Below are 16,255 nucleotides of genomic sequence, written 5' to 3'. Positions count from 1 at the left end.
CGATGCCGGTCGGCCCCCCGCCCGGCATCGACCTCGGCCTCCATCCCGACGTGGAGTCAGACCGGCATCGCCCGACGCCGGATCCGGCGCAGAGAGGGGTTTTTGTGCCCCTGTTCACTCCTGGGGTTGCTTTTCAGTCAGATTGGCACCCAGAGGATGAGAATGACTGGGAGGGGTCTGGAGACCCTTTCGCTGATCAGGTAGAATCTGAGCAGGACTGGAGAGAGGAACTGGGGGATGCCAGTGGTCTGGACACCTCCCCGGACTTTAGCATGTTGTCTCCTCCTACCGTGGCTACGGAGGAGGGAGCTTCGTACACAGTGGTGTTGCGTAGGCCAGACGAGGCTCTCAACCTTGAACTCCCTACCGTGGCAGTCAGGACTAACCTCCTGACAGAGGTGCTTCAGCCGGCGGCGAGCTCTTCTGAGCCTCTGCTTCCATTCAACGAGGCCCTTACTAACGTCCTTTTGGGCACTTGGTCCAGGCCCAACACGGGTGCTCCTGTGGACAGGATGATTGCCCAACGCCACCGACCGGCCCTGGGCGACCCCACTTTCCTTTGCCCAATTCCCCACCCCTGAGAGCTTGGTGGTCCAAGCCTCTACTTCCAAAAGAGCGTTCCCTACCACCCCACCGGAAAGGGAATCCAAGAAGCTGGATCACCTTGGGAAGAAGATTTTCTCTTCCGCCAGCTTGGGACTGCGGTCAGTAAACACTGCATGACTATTGGGCCGTTATTCCCTCTCTGTGTGGGACTCGGTTTCGCAGGTGCTGCCTCAGTGTCTGGAGGAGGCCGGACAGTTCTCTCCCAGGCTGTCGCCGCCGGGAGGGATGCGGCCAAGTTTGCCATCCGTTCTGGACTGAATACTGCCCACTTTCTGGATAGAATGATTTCTACGTCGGTAGCTCTTACACGCTATGCATGGATGAGGTTGACTGGCTTTTCGGGGATGTCAAGAACACCTTGATGGACATGCCCTTTGATGGCCGCCGCCTTTTTGGCGACAAAGCAGACAACGCTCTAGAGGGTATCAATGACTTCCAGTGGGCGCAGAATCAGGGGAATCTGATTGCGTCCAGGTCTCAGAGGGCACTGCACGACAATTGCAGTGGTGGCTCACGAACCAGGATTGGGTCAACGGCAGGCCCCTCGCCCTTCCCCAACCAGAACACACAGTGGTGACAGACGCGTACCTTCTGGGATGGGGAGGCCACATGGGAGAAGTGGAGATCAGAGGAATCTTGTCTCCGGCGGAGTCCGGGCTCCACATCAACCTTCTGGAGCTTGGAGCGATTCGTCTTGCACTAAAAGCATTCCTTCCCTCTGTCCGGGGAAGAGTAGTGCAGGTCTTCACGGACAACACTACCGCCATGTGGTACTGCAACAAACAGGGCGGGGTGGGGTTGTGGACCCTATGTCAGGAGGCTCTCTGCCTCTGGACACGGCTGGAACATCAGGGCATATCCCTGGTGGTTCTACACCTGGCAGGTTCACTGAACACCAGGGCAGACTTAACTCAGTCAGAGGCGCATGATGTATCACGAATGACGTCTTCACTCGGAGGTGGTGCAAGGTTGCTTTCATCAGTGGGGAGAGTCTTGGTTAGATCTATTCCCCACAGAAGAGAACACTCAATGACAGCAATTCTGCACGTTGGAATTTCCAAGGCGGCACTCGCTAGGCGACGCTTTTCGTCGCAAATGGAGTTGCGGTCTGTTGTACGCCTTTCCGTCTATACCACTTCTGCCCAGAGTGCTGAAGAACATCAGGCGCGACCGGGCCCAAGTCATTCTTGTGGCTCCGGATTGGGCACAAAGAGTCTGGTATCCCAAGCTGCTCAACATGGCCATCGATCCTCCGATCCAACTGCCTCTTCCGGAGGATCTTTTATCATAGCAGCAGGGGACGGTCCTCCACCCGAACCTGTCCAGCCTCCACCTCCTTGCGTGGAAATTGAGCCGCGGTAGTTGACATCGTTTGACCTGACTCACGAAGTCTGGGATGTCATCTTGGCAGCCAGGCGTCCCTCCACTAAGACGGTATACGCCTGTCGGTGGAACACATTTGTGGCATGGTGCACAGCAAAGGCTGTGGATCCCCTCAATGCCCCTCTTTCTGAGGTTCTCTTGTTCCTCTTTTCTTTGGCCAAGCAGGGCTCTGCTCTGGGCACTATCAAGAGCTATCTCTCGGCCATCTCTGTCTTCCTTCGGCTTCCAGATCAGCATTCTCTTTTCAAGTCCCCGGTTGTAAATCGTTTTCTGAAAGGCATAACTCACCTCTTTTCTCCTATTCCTTTCATTATGCCTCCGTGGGACTTGAATCTAGTTTTGACCTTTTTAATGTGCGCTCCCTTTGAGCCGCTTCTCAACTGTCCTTTAAGGATTTTAACGCTTAAGACTGCTTTCCTGGTTGCCATCACCTCTGCCAGGAGGGTGAGTGAGCCCCAGGCTCTTTCATCTAAGCCTCTACTCTTGACCGTCCATCCGGACAAAGTGGTCCTCAGGACATGTCCATCCTTCTTGCCCGAGGTTGTCACTGCTTTTCACATCGGGCAGACCATCACTGTGCCCACCTTCTTTCCACCTCTGCAACCTTCGAAAGAGGAGGAGAGGCTCCACCGTCTGGACCCAAAAAGTGTGCATTCCTTTTATCTGGATCGCACCAAACAGTTCTGGGTGGATGACCAGTTCTTTGTTGGGTACGTAGGTGCAAAGAAAGGTCTCCCGATGGGTCATTTTGTGTATCAAGGCCTGCTATTCTCTGGCAAAGAAGGAGCCTCCTGTGGGGCTGCGCGGCCATTCTACCAGGGCGACGGCAGCAACTACTGCTCTGGGACGTGGCGTTTCTCTCAATTACATCTGTCAGGCAGCTACGTGGGCCTCGCTGCACACGTTTACAAAACACTACCGTATTGACTGTCAGGTCCGGAGAGACGGCTTCTTTGGCCGTTCTGTTCTCCAGGACTTTCTGGTGTGAGATTGGCTTGCAGACCCACCAGAGTTGGTATTACTGGGGTATCTATTCTAAGGTAAGAAATCTATAACTAACATGTTTCTTTCAGATGAACAAGTTACTTACCTTCAGTAACGATATATCTGTAGGAAACATTAGTTAGTTATAGATTTCTTACCACCCCACCCATCCTACCCGTTCTGCGAACTGATTTCTAGAGTTAAGGATATCCTTTCAGGGCCCTAGTTTTGTGCACCAGTGGTCAGTGTCTTGCATGGCTCTGTGTTTCTGGCGCAGAAAGTCGTGTACAGAAATGAGGGCGGCGTCTAAGTAGCTGCTGCAAAATCATCCCGGCGACACGACGCCAACGAAGGACGCGTAGCCGACTGATGCCACCTTCTGACGCACAGAGGTACTGCTGACGAAAAATCTTTCCGGATCCAGTCTGACGCCTGGGGGTAATTCTAAGGTAAGGAATCTATAACTAACTAATGTTTCTTACAGATATATCGTTACTGAAGGTAAGTAACTTGTTCCTTAATGCCAGATACAAGACTTCTTGTTAGAAGAGCTGCTGGTTCCTCAATAAAACAGAGCAGTGGGCTAAGTGGGCAAAAGCAGATTTGAATCTGGGAATGTTGATATGGAATTGCTCTTTAGCAACACATTTGTTGGAGCTTTGTAAAGGGTTCAGATCAGAGCTGTAAACTTAACCCCAGGCCAATCTCTCTGTACCCTTCAACAAACAGTTATAGTGGGCTTTGGTGGCTTACCTATGTTGACATTTTATAGATCGGTGTACACAAAGCATGTCCACTGCTGGGTTATTGGGAGGCAGCGAGCAGCAGCAAAGTGTAGCATCTGAGAAGCTTTTTGCCTGTCAGATTCCTGGGTGCCCCAAGCCTTCCTGCTGAGAGGCCATGTTCTTGTTTCCAGTTGATAGGACTTAGACCCCTTGTGTTGTTTTTTCCCTCATCATTTGTGGTAGCATTGGCTTAGGCAACTACAGTGTGCTGCAATTCAAGAAAGGAGCCAGTGCTTTCAGAAGCAGGGCTACAACATCCTTCCCCTTGCCTTCGCAATGAGCGATTGTAGTCCCTAGGGCTGGGGTTCTCCGTGTCTTTAATACCCTGAGAAGCTGCAGCCAGATCCTCGTCCACTTGAACTCTCTTTCACGGCAGCTTAAATGAAAGGAATGGGCATGCCTTTCATCCATATCTGTCACAGAAGAAGTCATCTCCCCTTTTAATAATCCGTTCTTGACTGTCAACGTGAGGTATGGTTGTGTGCCCCTTTCCCCCTCACAACACACCAATCCACCTGTTCAATTTCCGAAATTTGGCCTGTTTGTTCCTAACACATTAGTTATCACTGCCTTCCACCATAAATGTGTATGACTGTGACCTTGGCTCCCAGCTCACTTAACCTTTACATGTATATAGACCTCTTATACAGATTGCAATCAACCGGGGTTGTTATTTCTCCGTTCTGCGGTGCTGTAGTACCAAACCTGGAAGGAAGGGAGGCTGAATTGGCCTTGCTTGGATTCTAACTTGCGAGCCTCAGATGTCAGCAGCGAGCGTTAACAAGCCTGCTATCGCTTGGCTGGTGCTCTCTGCTCTACTGTCCCAGTGTAAAGGCCCAGCCCCACACCTGCCCTGCATACAGGTGTCCATGTTCATCAGGCAGCACTCTGAGCCCCCGAGCTGCGTCAGGAGCCCTCTTACGGGGCCAGGAGCCCTCTTACGGGGGGGAAAGGTGGGGGGCTTGTTGACTCATGGTGTCCTTGCGCCCTTCTCCCTGCAAGTAAATAACCTCCCGCCTGTCTTTCTTTCTTTTTCCGATCACAGCGACGGGGACTCGGACGGCGACTCGGAGCTGGAGGAGCGCGTGGACGGCGTCAAGTCGTGGCTCTCCAACAACAAAGGTTCCGCCAAGGCCTTCTCCGACGACGGCAGCTTGAAAAGTTCGAGGTCAGTGTGCGAGCGCGCGCCCATCTGCGCCGCGGTGCGCCCAGGGACGGCAATTAGAAACCGCCCCCTCTCCATAGCAACAGGTAGAGAGTGGGGGAGCCGAGCCGGGAGGGGTTCAGCGAGAAGCAGGCGTGGGAGTGGCACCGGCTGTAGCAGTGTTAGATTGATACGTACGCGACTGCCGCGCTGGCCTGCGCCGCGGACCACTGCCGTGCAGAAGTATTGAATGTGAAATTTGTGAATTAATGTCCGCAGAACATAGTGTTATCCGCCTCCAAAGTATTCCACCCCTCGTGGCTTGAGCGTTGTACTTGCTCCGTTCTCTGACTAAAAGATTGTCGCGCCACTTTTTTTTTAATCTCCCCTAACTTCTTGTTCCAATCGACCCGAGTTTGAGTGTACCATTCCAGCAGAATTCCTGCCTACGGTGACCAGTGCGCACAAGAGGGGCTGAACCATGAACAGCTTACGTGCTTGAAAACCTTTGTTTTAAAATAGTACAAAAGACGATTTTTGTCATATTATCACGTAAACACCTACTCCACACAATGCGCACTAACAGGCGTGCGTTACTCACAACCAATGGGATATGCACACACTGATGACTAGGCATATAGAGCACAGAGACGCGACTTCAGATGGGCAAACCTAGGTGTAAATGTGCTTAGACCAGTTTCTGCACCTGCGCATATGGTTCATGATGCTGACCCTTGTAGGGCACAACGCCCAGGGGCCAGCTGCAGGTTTTTTCAACCTGTGCGCCTCGTTTTCTCTGCTGCTAACATTGAAACATGCTTATGCCCCCTTAAAACTGAGGAGACGACTTGTGCACTGAATTATTTTCCTGTTAATGTTCACACACATCTCAGCGGTACAATGGGAGAATTCGAACTTTCCTTCTTACCACATTGAGTAGTATGAATTGTGCTGGTATTAGACAGTCTGCCATTTGGAGGTGCATCCCCAGCCCCCCTCATTTCAGGCGCTACTGTAGGCCATTCTGTTGACACACCGTGGTCACAGAGCCTTATCACTGCCCTAAAGTTGATGTGGCTCTCGCCGTAGGCTTGATAACCTTATGTCAGATGTTATAATACCTAAGTTAGCTCTGCATTCAAAGGCCGGTTCTCTATAGTTTCCCCTTGTCCTCAGACGGTTCATGTTTCACTCATATGCCCTTGCCTGTGCAGCCTTCCACTTTGTTGGTGGTCTTCAACGCCAACTGGGTGACCAACATGGTGATAATTTAAACTACTCTACACCATAGCAGAGCCTCTATTTCACATGCATGATAGTTTCTATGAAGTTTCTTTCCCCACAAACTAATGTCTGTCTTTCTTTTTCTCTCTCCTGTTTCCATCTCCGCGTCTGCGTGTCCTTTGTATCAATGTCTTTATCCCCCATTTCCAGATTTGCTGCAAACTCTGATGTAAAGGAGGGGAAGGAGGGGAAGGAAGGCAAAGAGGGGAAAGACTACAAGGATCCAGAGGAGAGGCCCATCTCTGTGATGAGCTCCCTCAGCTACAGGAAGCGTGCTAACATGAAGGATTCCATTGGGGGCAAAGGGGATGAGGATTCCCTATTCTCCACCCTGAAGGAGAGGGCCACCTCTCCGGATCGATCTTTCCGGAAGTCCCAGAGGAACTCTGTGGCGAATGCTCTGGATGAGACCTACTCTGTGAGCTCATGGAAGAAATCTCAAGGCAGTGAAGATTTGGATGACCGGGGATCAATGATCTCCCAGGCCTTTTCGGAGGCCTCCAGCAGAGCCAGGAAGGGCTTAGAGAAGCGGTGGCCAGTCACGAGCCCCGACTTTGACAAGGCCTCAGCTGTGTCTGCTTCCACGAGCCGGGCCTCCCTGCGGCGGGGGATGGATGCCGATGATGACTTAAGGTCATCATTGAGCTTTGCCATGTCCAGTCCACCTAGCCTAAGACGTAGCACATCAAGGCACGATGATCCTATGGGGGGACTTTCCAGTGCCATCAGCCCCTCTCTCAGTCGTAGATCTGACTATGGCCAGGTTAGTCCCACCACAAGCAATCGCTCAGATTCCAGACTGTCCTTGTCAAGAAGCCAACTCAATGACTTTGATGATGCCTCCAGCATTGCCCCTAGTGACAGTCGATCAATGTATAGTCAGCATTCTAGTGGCCGTAGCTTTTCAGTCCCTCCAAGACCCAGGACCGCAGCTTCTGATGAAACCCAGCCAGAGGGCTCCGATATCAGACCTGTCGGTCATCGCAACTACTTAGACCCCGATCTGGAAGCTGCAATCAACGAAGTCTTGAACTATAAGCCTATCAAGTTTAAGAGGTCAAGCCTAGAGCATGACTCCGAGGAGGAGGAGGATGACAAGAAAAGTGTTAGGAGCTTAAAGAGCTCAAAGGTGGCGACAGTAGAGCATTCCTCTGGTCTTCGACGGTCTGCTTCAGCTATGGAAGTCTCCAGGCCACGCAGTCGACGAAGCCGAAGCAGAAGAAAGAGCTCAGAGTCATCAGAGTCCTCACAGGAAGACCGCAAAAAGAAAAGCTCTAAAAAGCATACAAAAAAGTCTAAAAAGAAATCCAAAAAGAAGGAGACGGACTCGGAGTCCTCTGAATCGTCTTCTAATTCAGAATCCTCCTCGAGCTCCACTGTCTCCTACCGCAGTGGTGGAAGTGTGAAGAAAGGGCCCAAGAAAAGGGATCCCTCATCTGACGGGGAAGGCACCCAGGACAGGAAGAGCCCTGAGAAGGAGAGCAAGCGTGGCAAGAAGGAAGAGAAGAAGAAGAAAAAGCAGATGGATAGCCTCATGATGAAGTACCTGTACAGACCTGAGAGTGATTAAGTTAGTAGGTGTTTTAGTTTGTGGTTGGGAGCATGAGATTACACAGTGTGCTTTTTACTAACACATTTACTACTCTTCTGCGGTGAGCAGTCCCTAACGAGGTTTACTTATTCAGTTTGACTCATCCAGCATGCCCTCTAAAACCATCTGATGTTTGAGAAATATGCGGTCCAGTCTGTGCTACTGAACACGCTGTGCTCTTGGAGTGGTCATTGTTTGCAACTTCTGATCATTATCTAAGGCATGTATACATTTAAAAAGAAAAGCATGTCAACTTTGCCCTGGTGTGCTCCTCTTTGAGAACATATTGTAGTTGTAAGGTGGGCCATGGAACAACCTCCATATTTTGATACATGCTATCCTAGCAGCATTTCACTGGACATCATTCAACATGGCTTTCACCGGCCTGAATCCTGGGAATGTATCTCGTCATCCCGCAGTCTTTTTCCCCCGCAGGGAATCACAACGCGGTCGTTTCTACGACCGCGTTGTGATTCCGCATACCATTACTCCGCAAGTGGGAACAACGACTTGCGGAGGGTGGGCGCTGGATTTTGGAATAGTATAATTTACTATTCCAACTCCAGTCTGTGCGGACACTAGGGAAGGTGTTGGATTTTAAATCCAACACCTCCCCCGCCCCTCTGCAAGTCGTTGTTCCGACTTGCGGAGTAATGGTATGCGGAATCACAACACGGTCGTTGTAACGACCGCGTTGTGATTCCCTGCGGGGAAAAAGTTTCGTGGTAAACGTTGTTTACCGAATCCTGGATGGCCTCAGAGGTCTTGAACGCCCCCATGCACTTGCTCAGCACCTACAGTGCACCACGAGTGCCTCTTCGGATTTCGGGCAGCTTGATTTCCCCATGGAATGTTTTTTTGTTGAATTGATTTGAAAGGCCTGGCAAGTTGAATCACTCGTAATGTTTGTGAGACCGCATGTGAGCAGGCAGGCAAGATCAGATCAAACAGCCAGCAAACAGAAGACAAGCTAAAGCAGGCACAGTGTGTGTGTGACAAGAAATGGGGTAGGAAGGAAGAAAGTTGGATACTACATTTTGTGGATCTGAAGGCCTCTGCACATCCGTGTGAAAGAAGAATTTGTAACCTTAGGGGAGATCGCAGATTTGCTCAGAAATTGAAATTTCTTTTATGCTACTTCTAAAAATGAACAGTTTGTACGTGATCTCCGTATCAGTGGAAGGTTCTAGAGCGCTTTCAAGCAGAGCACTCCTGCATTGAAATATATTAATATTTTATTTTCTGGCAACTGAAAATGTCTTAAACTTTTTTGCATTTTAGATATAGCCATAGAGCAGGACCAGTGTTCATCTTTCCCAGAATACTAACCTTGCTGTTGCATGTTGATGATACATTAGTTAATGGCCCTCATAGAAATGCATGTGGAGCTCGCAAGGATATTTTCAAATGTGGCCACATGCCTTCCTTGCTTGAAGCAGAACACCTGGACTCTGATGATGTATTACATTAATTTCAAGAGGGAAACTGATTTTAGAAGTAGCCAAGTCACGTGCCATAGATATTAAAAAACGAAATGCACACGTACTGCAGTGTTTACCGATGCCAGCTGAACTCCAGCTCCACTCATTGTGAAATGATTACTACAAGTGAGGAGAGCCTTGGCTCTTTAGCCATAGCAACGCCCCGGGTCTCTTACTAATCCCAAAGAAAATTGCTTACTTTGTTTAGAATTTGAAGTGATTAGTTCTGGGAGAATGAGAGATGATCTGTGGTGGAGATGGGCTCCAGGGTCCCGGTCACACACCTTCAGTTTAGGAGTGTGGATAACTGTGGTACTGGGGTCCAGGGGATTGCAGGGCCCACTGCACCCCCATTTGTCTTTGACCTTCATAACTTAGTATAGGATAGGAACCCGTTTTTTTCTTGCTTCCAGTAGAGCCTATGGCCCCTCCGCTATACCACTGCTTCAGATAGCTGGGTCATGAGTGTTTTTTAAGTAGACCAACTATGAGGGCGTGGTAAAAAGGAGAAAATGGTATGAAGACCTCTAGTCTATAGGGATTTCTGGAGAAGGACATCCTAAGAATGAAAGCTGAAAGAAAATACAAGTGGGCACGGTCCTCTGGTTTTGTTGAAGCCCGACACAAAATCATTTGCTAGCGACATAGAAAGGTTGCGAGGGAGGTAGGATAATTATGAAGGGGTGAGACTTATATATTTTAATTTGAGGTGGAGTTAGGAAGATGTTCAATGGTTTTCATTTCAAGTGATTATTTTTTTTTAATATCACCTTCGTAAGTGCTGCATGCATTTTAACACAAAGAACATCATTGACTTAAGAAGAGAAGTCAATCAGAGAAGATGTGGGATTTTTTTTAGGTGTAGGGAAATGAAAAAGCAGAGGCAAAGTGTGCCAGTCTTTGTGGGCTAGAAATGAGAAAGGATAGACATGTGATTGGGCTCTTGGAGGCTAGAAAGGTGAGGGCAAAGCGTGAGAGGCAATAATGGAGACAAATCTAGGAGTTAAAGATTGCTAGGTGGCCCAGCTAATAGAGAATAACAATATTCCCGACAACAGTGACTTAAGAGCTGAGCTAAGTATTTTTTTGCCATTTAAAATAAGACCGGTCCGAATCTCATGTAGGGAGAAAGGCCTTAGAGGCAGTGAGAGTGATGGCAGAGAGAGAGGGGCCAACCATCAGGTTGAGATTGTAGCGAGTATGAGACTGAGTAAGTGACATGTGGAAAGGAAAGAACAAAGTGGGGGCACAAGGACGTAGTGTAGAGGCGTTCCATCTGAGAGGATCTTGACAGTAGAGATAGGTGGGGGAAAATGTATATAGGAATTGAGGAATACTCTTCTAATACTACTTCACTTACTCATAAATGCCATTGCGACTCGGCCCCTGAGTCGTCACACACGCCTCAACAGAAGAAAGGAGATAGCATTCAGGAAGGATCAAGGCTGATTTATTAAATGAAAATGTAAAAATCATCCCTATAGAAATAACAGGATAATTGTAGTACGAGATGAGGGAAGAGAGTTTATGGAACAGAGAAGAGGGCCTAGCACCGAACGCTGGTGAACTAACAGAGAAGGGAAAATCCCCTGGACACAGAGTAGGAGCGGCAGAGGTAGAACGAGAGCCACAGTAGTGCAGGAGTAGACTAGAGACACCAATCGAAGATTGAGCAGAAAATGTAAAGGATAATCCACTTTGTGAAAGACTGTAGTGAGTGCGAAGAGAAAAATAAATGTGAATGACTGAGTAGCAAGAAGAGATTCAAGCTTTTGCAACAAAGAGAAGGGCTGTTTCTGAGGCGTTTGCAGGATGGGATTCTGATAAGGGGGGACAGAGAAGGTAGCTCTGTTTCACAGCACGGGTCAATTGGTTAACGTGGCCTATTCTAGAAGTTTGAATAGGAGCTCCCTTGCATGGTTTTATGAATGCAGCTGGTTTCAGCTAGCAGAGCCCGTTCCACTTAGCCAGTCTGTGTCCTAAGAACAATAATTGTCTTATTGACAGTTCAAACGTTTGAATTTATATATTGCACAAGCCCCACTGTGCATTTCTTTGAAAGGGTTCCCTGTTTTTCACCTCATGGTTTATGACCCCAGAATCCAGCCAGGTATTAGCGCTAAGACCCCCTAATAACTCTGATGATACCCCAAGTCTCTACACCTTTATCTTAAGATCGTAATCTCCCTTACTGCCAGATTGGTGGAAAACTTTTCTAGTTACAAGAACAATATTTTTAGCAAACACCCAGCCAGTGTGTCCTCATGTCCTCCGCATGTAAAATCCACTCATTACTCCACGTCCTACCCACTTGTCACATTTTGTCTGAAAGCTAAAAAAGGCCTTTTTCTCATTGACTAGCTGCCTAAATTTTCAAACAAAATTCTTTGTTAATTTGGTACTGATCTGGACAAATATGGGGGTCTCAGCAACCAGTACTTTGAAGTGCAATATCCTTATGACTCGTATAGACCTGAAGAGTATTTCCTAAGCCTTGATGTGGCAAGCTCTTGGTTCCTCTCCAACTTCAAAGACATCGTAGAACCTTCGGAGAGCCTATCCCTTATATTAACTGGTCTGCAGTACTTGCAAAAAAGTCTGTCACCTGTAATGTTTTGTTTCCTAATAGTTTGTATAACGTATTACACACTTTATTAATTTTTTCACATCCTATACCACAATTTCCAAGTGGAAAAATATTCTAGAATTAAAAAAAAAAAAAAAAATACTGAAATAACTTGTTTGGATACGGTTCCATTCCCTTTCAATAACAATCCCAAATCCACTCGGGTAACTAGTCTCTTTTGAAATCACACACCAACTTAATTGTCCATTCTTGTGGCCTTCATCTGCTGAATGCTGCATTTCAAAGCAAAAGCTTAACCGTAACCAGTAAGGCCCTATTTACAAGTTCAAGCTTAATTTCTGATCCCTGGGAAAAGGAAGTTTGCGGATTTAAATTATGATTCAGGTGATTAATATCACTTTCTCGCAGTTTTCTTATGATACATTCAGCTAAAATTAAAATGAGGAAAAGGCTAAGAAAAAAGCCAAACCATGCAATTAGATGTTTTAAAAAGACATTCTATAGGTTATGTCTCATTTTCTGGTTGAACGCACGAAAAGGCGGTATTTACCACACAAAGTAAATACCCCACCCCGGAGTAATAAAATATACTGGATATGATAATCAAGAGAGGACTAAAATGTAAAGGTCTTCAATACCCCTTGGAACAACAGGCTGCGTGGCACCACCGAGACCCTGCCTAGAGCAGGACGTTCCTTCAAAGTAGATGATAAGGCAAGAAAGGAACTGACAGGTGGGCTGCAAAGAGGCCAGTGGCAACTTTGAATGTACTACCATCTTTTTTTATAAAATCCGGTCAATTATGCATGTTAAATTATTCTCAAACTGCCCAATCCGGCCTCTGTGGTAGAGTGAGTGGCAAGAGGGTAATGTAGGATGACAAGACAAAGTCATAACTCAAGAAACCCCACATTGAAAGTATTGTCGGGCACCGTGCCACCCAGGCAGGCTACGCTTGTTCCAGAAAGAAACGGGCACACTCTCCTGGGATATGTTGCTGACAGATTTTTTTGGTCAGAAAATATCAACACCTACCCATTTAGTCCCTACACTGCTTTTGTCATGGACCTTGTCATGGACCGTTGGAATATATAAGGGAGTGCAGACTTTCTGTAGTCACTTGTAGTTCAAAAGGTTGCTGACTGAAGCCTTCAGGAGCATTTGTTTGCTCCTATTTCACCGTTTTAAATGTGTTCTTGTGTCATTCACTTTTTTCTTCCACCTGCTACAGCATACAAAATGGGGCTATGGGCCAGCCCACTCCACCCAGGGGTTAACAACATTGTGAGAGGGGCATTGTACATTTTCACAAGGAGCATGTCCTCACACAAATTAAGGCTCTTTCACTGTAGGTACTCCAATGGTAATGTAGACTTTTTGAGACAAAACAATTTTTTTGCTTTTAATTATTTTATATATATATATTGATGAGAGTCCAGGAGCTCCTCCTCCAATACAGTTTTACAAAAAAATGATAAAACAAATCAAGCATCAACAAAACCAAAAGACTGACAACTATTGCCAGGCCTATTGGCTTGGCCAGTCCTGGTTTGATAAGCTGTGTCTCCTGGCACTGGTATTATAACTAACTTTTTTTCTTTTCTCCCCTGCATCTGATACCTAAACCTAAAGTTACACTTCCTGTTGATACCTTTTTTTGATGTAATACTAGCAGGGGGAGAGGGCATTTCCCAATCCCCTCTGTTTGTTACCCACATACTGTCTGTGAAATTTACCTCCATGATCTCCTCGGTGCTGCTTTTCTCTGTCTCCCCTAGCACATACCATTCCTATCAGACTGACATTTGTTTCAGCCCTCACTTTTTTGTCTTTTTCTTGTGACGCCACTTTACCTTGCAGACATCCCACAGTAGTGATGAGCTACCTACTCCTTCTTCCAACCCTGGCCCAGAGGTCTGTGCACTGACCATGTCATTCTATGGCTCGCAGAAAACCAGTCTTGGCTTACAGTATTTCCAAATAAAAGTATTAATGGCGATTCAAGGGAAAGAAACATTAGGGAGACTAAGAGGAATTTATCAAAACAAATATAAACATTTTGAAAGAATAATAATTTTAACCGGATTGCATCATATTACCAAACTAATAGGCAGTCGATGCCGATGTCTCATATTTATGATACTTTGCCCCAGGGAAATTTCATAATTAAGTGATATAATCTGCTCAATATCTACACATAAAGTAACCCCTAAGTAAGTTTCCACGTTAACTATCCCCTTAGTTACAAAAAGCAAATCTATATCAAATCTAAATCACATGATTCCGAAAACCTTCATCCATAACTAGACATCGATTGAAGGTCCTTCCTTTGCTAGCTACTACATCCTTATTACATTCTAATCGCATTATGATCGGATGTGATAATTTACCGATCTCCATTTGAGATCCAGCTGGCCAGTTAATCAATATAAACACCATTTTTATCCGTGCATATTGCCTAAGCACGGTGGTATGAGTGTACCCAATCTTCAGTCCCTTTAAAGCTCCCCATACATATATTATTCCACACACCGGAATACATTGAAGTAAAGCAGCACAGACCTTCAACATTCTAGGTGTTATCTTTTTATTCTAGGAATTGATTTCATAAGATAACACACAGAATCTCCTGTGACTTTTTTAGATCCCCCCTGATTGGTTAACTCTAAGGCCATAAAGTCGCTTATAGCACAAATTCCCACGAGCACCTCCTCAATTAAAACTTGAACCAGTGCTCATCATCTATTTGTATCTGCAGCGATTTTAACTGCTGAAAATGTTTCTGTGGTTCATTATTGCAACATCGCTTATATGCATATGCTATATAGTGCATACAGTTAACTCATACCCTAACTGCTTCAGAAGTGTGAATTGTTTATAGACTATATAGGTTTCAAGTAAACAAACAATGTTCATCTTATACAGGTTTAGCGCTTCTTTGATCATTGGTCTCTGTTTAGGGTTATTCAAGCCACACAGATTCCATCTAATAATACTTAAGGTCGACACTTTTAGCTCACCAATTCATAGAAAGAAGATCTTGCCATCAGGACACACCTCATATCATGTGCAACACAACTTCACCATAAGCAGCTTGTTAGTAGTACATTTTCAAAGTACTCTTGTCTTTGACTAATTATCAGCTTGACCCTGATAGCACTCTTCCCTCTCCTTTCCCTGTCCCTGTTGCAAACACCCCTTGCCTGTGCCAATTCAAACCTTATTCCCCCCACACACTTTCTGTTCCCTATCCCCTGCTTGCTCCCTGACGGTGACAGCATAGCAACATAGTTATGTAGTCAGTAGCACCCCCACCTGTTCCGGAAGAGAAAATTCAAGAAAAGAAAATAGGTTACTGCAGTGAGGCAAATCTAGTATAACATAGCAAAATAATCTGATCCATTCAGTCACAAATGCTTCAAAGGATGTCAACATTTCTCATCAAGATTTGACAGTTAATGAGGCGTAGGCGACATGGAGTTAACCCATCCATTCATAGAGTACTCCACATCACTAAGCCCAGAAACCTTATTGCTACCTTCTTTCACTCTAATCTTCTTAAAACCATCACAGTGTTACATGTATCAGTCCTTAGATCGTGTGAGATTATCTTCAAACAGGCTGGTTCCTTTTAACCTGCTGTAAGGCTGGAATAAGTAGTCTCATTTGTCTCTACTTTTCCACTGTCGGATAGCTTTAAATCAGAGCATACAAGGAAAGGGATACTCTGAATCGACACTGGCAAAGATGGGCGGGCCTATCTGTTATGGGAGAAATTGCCTTTTGTAACCCAATACTGATCTTGGGCGTTAATCTCATTTCAGCAAAACGGGTGGCTGTGTGCTCCCTGGGTTTTTGAATCCATGTCCCACTTCACCAAATCCAGAAAGGCTTTCTGAAACAATTCCAAAATAAAAGTCCTTTATCACCCTCTTCAAGTCTTTCATTGACACCAAGTAGGCGGAGATTGTTTCAGCGTTGGCGATTCTCAATATCTTCTGTCTTAGTTTGCACTTCCATAATGAGATCTGTATGTTCGTTAACCAAATGAAGAACTTGATTTTTCTACAGTCTCCATGGTACGCTGTTTCAGATCCAGTATCCTATGAGAGATAGTCATAATGGAGCTCATTAGGCTCTTAATTGAGTGCTGAGTTTAGGCATGTGCTATTTTTAGGTCAATGTAATGAACATTAAATTAACTTCTAAAAGTCTGAATCAGTTGCGTAATGTTCTCGTGCAAATTATGATCATCCCCTTCCTGCACACCAAATGGTGTCAGTGCTTCCACCACTCTCCCTGTGCGGTAACTTTGTCCTCTGTAGTCTGATGTGCTGTCACATAGGCATAATCCATAGCATGGTGCATATCATGACTGGACTTCCTAACCAATATTGCTTCACTTCTCTG

The 16,255-nt window shown here is 46.4% G+C and overlaps 1 protein-coding gene across 35 annotated transcripts in view; it reads left to right on the top strand.

Moving 5' to 3' along the window:
- The window catches only part of MYO18A (myosin XVIIIA), a 768,001-nt gene that overhangs the window by 742,075 nt on the left and 9,671 nt on the right, over window positions 1-16,255 (top strand). For 29 of the 35 annotated variants that reach the window (XM_085649183.1, XM_085649196.1, XM_085649182.1 and 26 more), the window contains 2 exons: window positions 4,804-4,926; window positions 6,337-7,756. In XM_085649183.1, coding sequence (XP_085505309.1) covers window positions 4,804-4,926; window positions 6,337-7,756 — 1,543 coding nt within the window. Of the gene's footprint in view, window positions 1-4,803; window positions 4,927-6,336; window positions 7,761-16,255 lie in introns of all 35 variants that reach the window. The other 6 variants (XM_085649195.1, XM_085649193.1, XM_085649190.1 and 3 more) reach the window with 2 other exon arrangements.

This window comes from Triturus cristatus, chromosome 3_2, assembly GCF_964204655.1.
Source record: "Triturus cristatus chromosome 3_2, aTriCri1.1, whole genome shotgun sequence".
NCBI lineage: Eukaryota > Metazoa > Chordata > Amphibia > Caudata > Salamandridae > Triturus > Triturus cristatus.
This window is presented reverse-complemented; position numbering and strand designations above follow the sequence as displayed.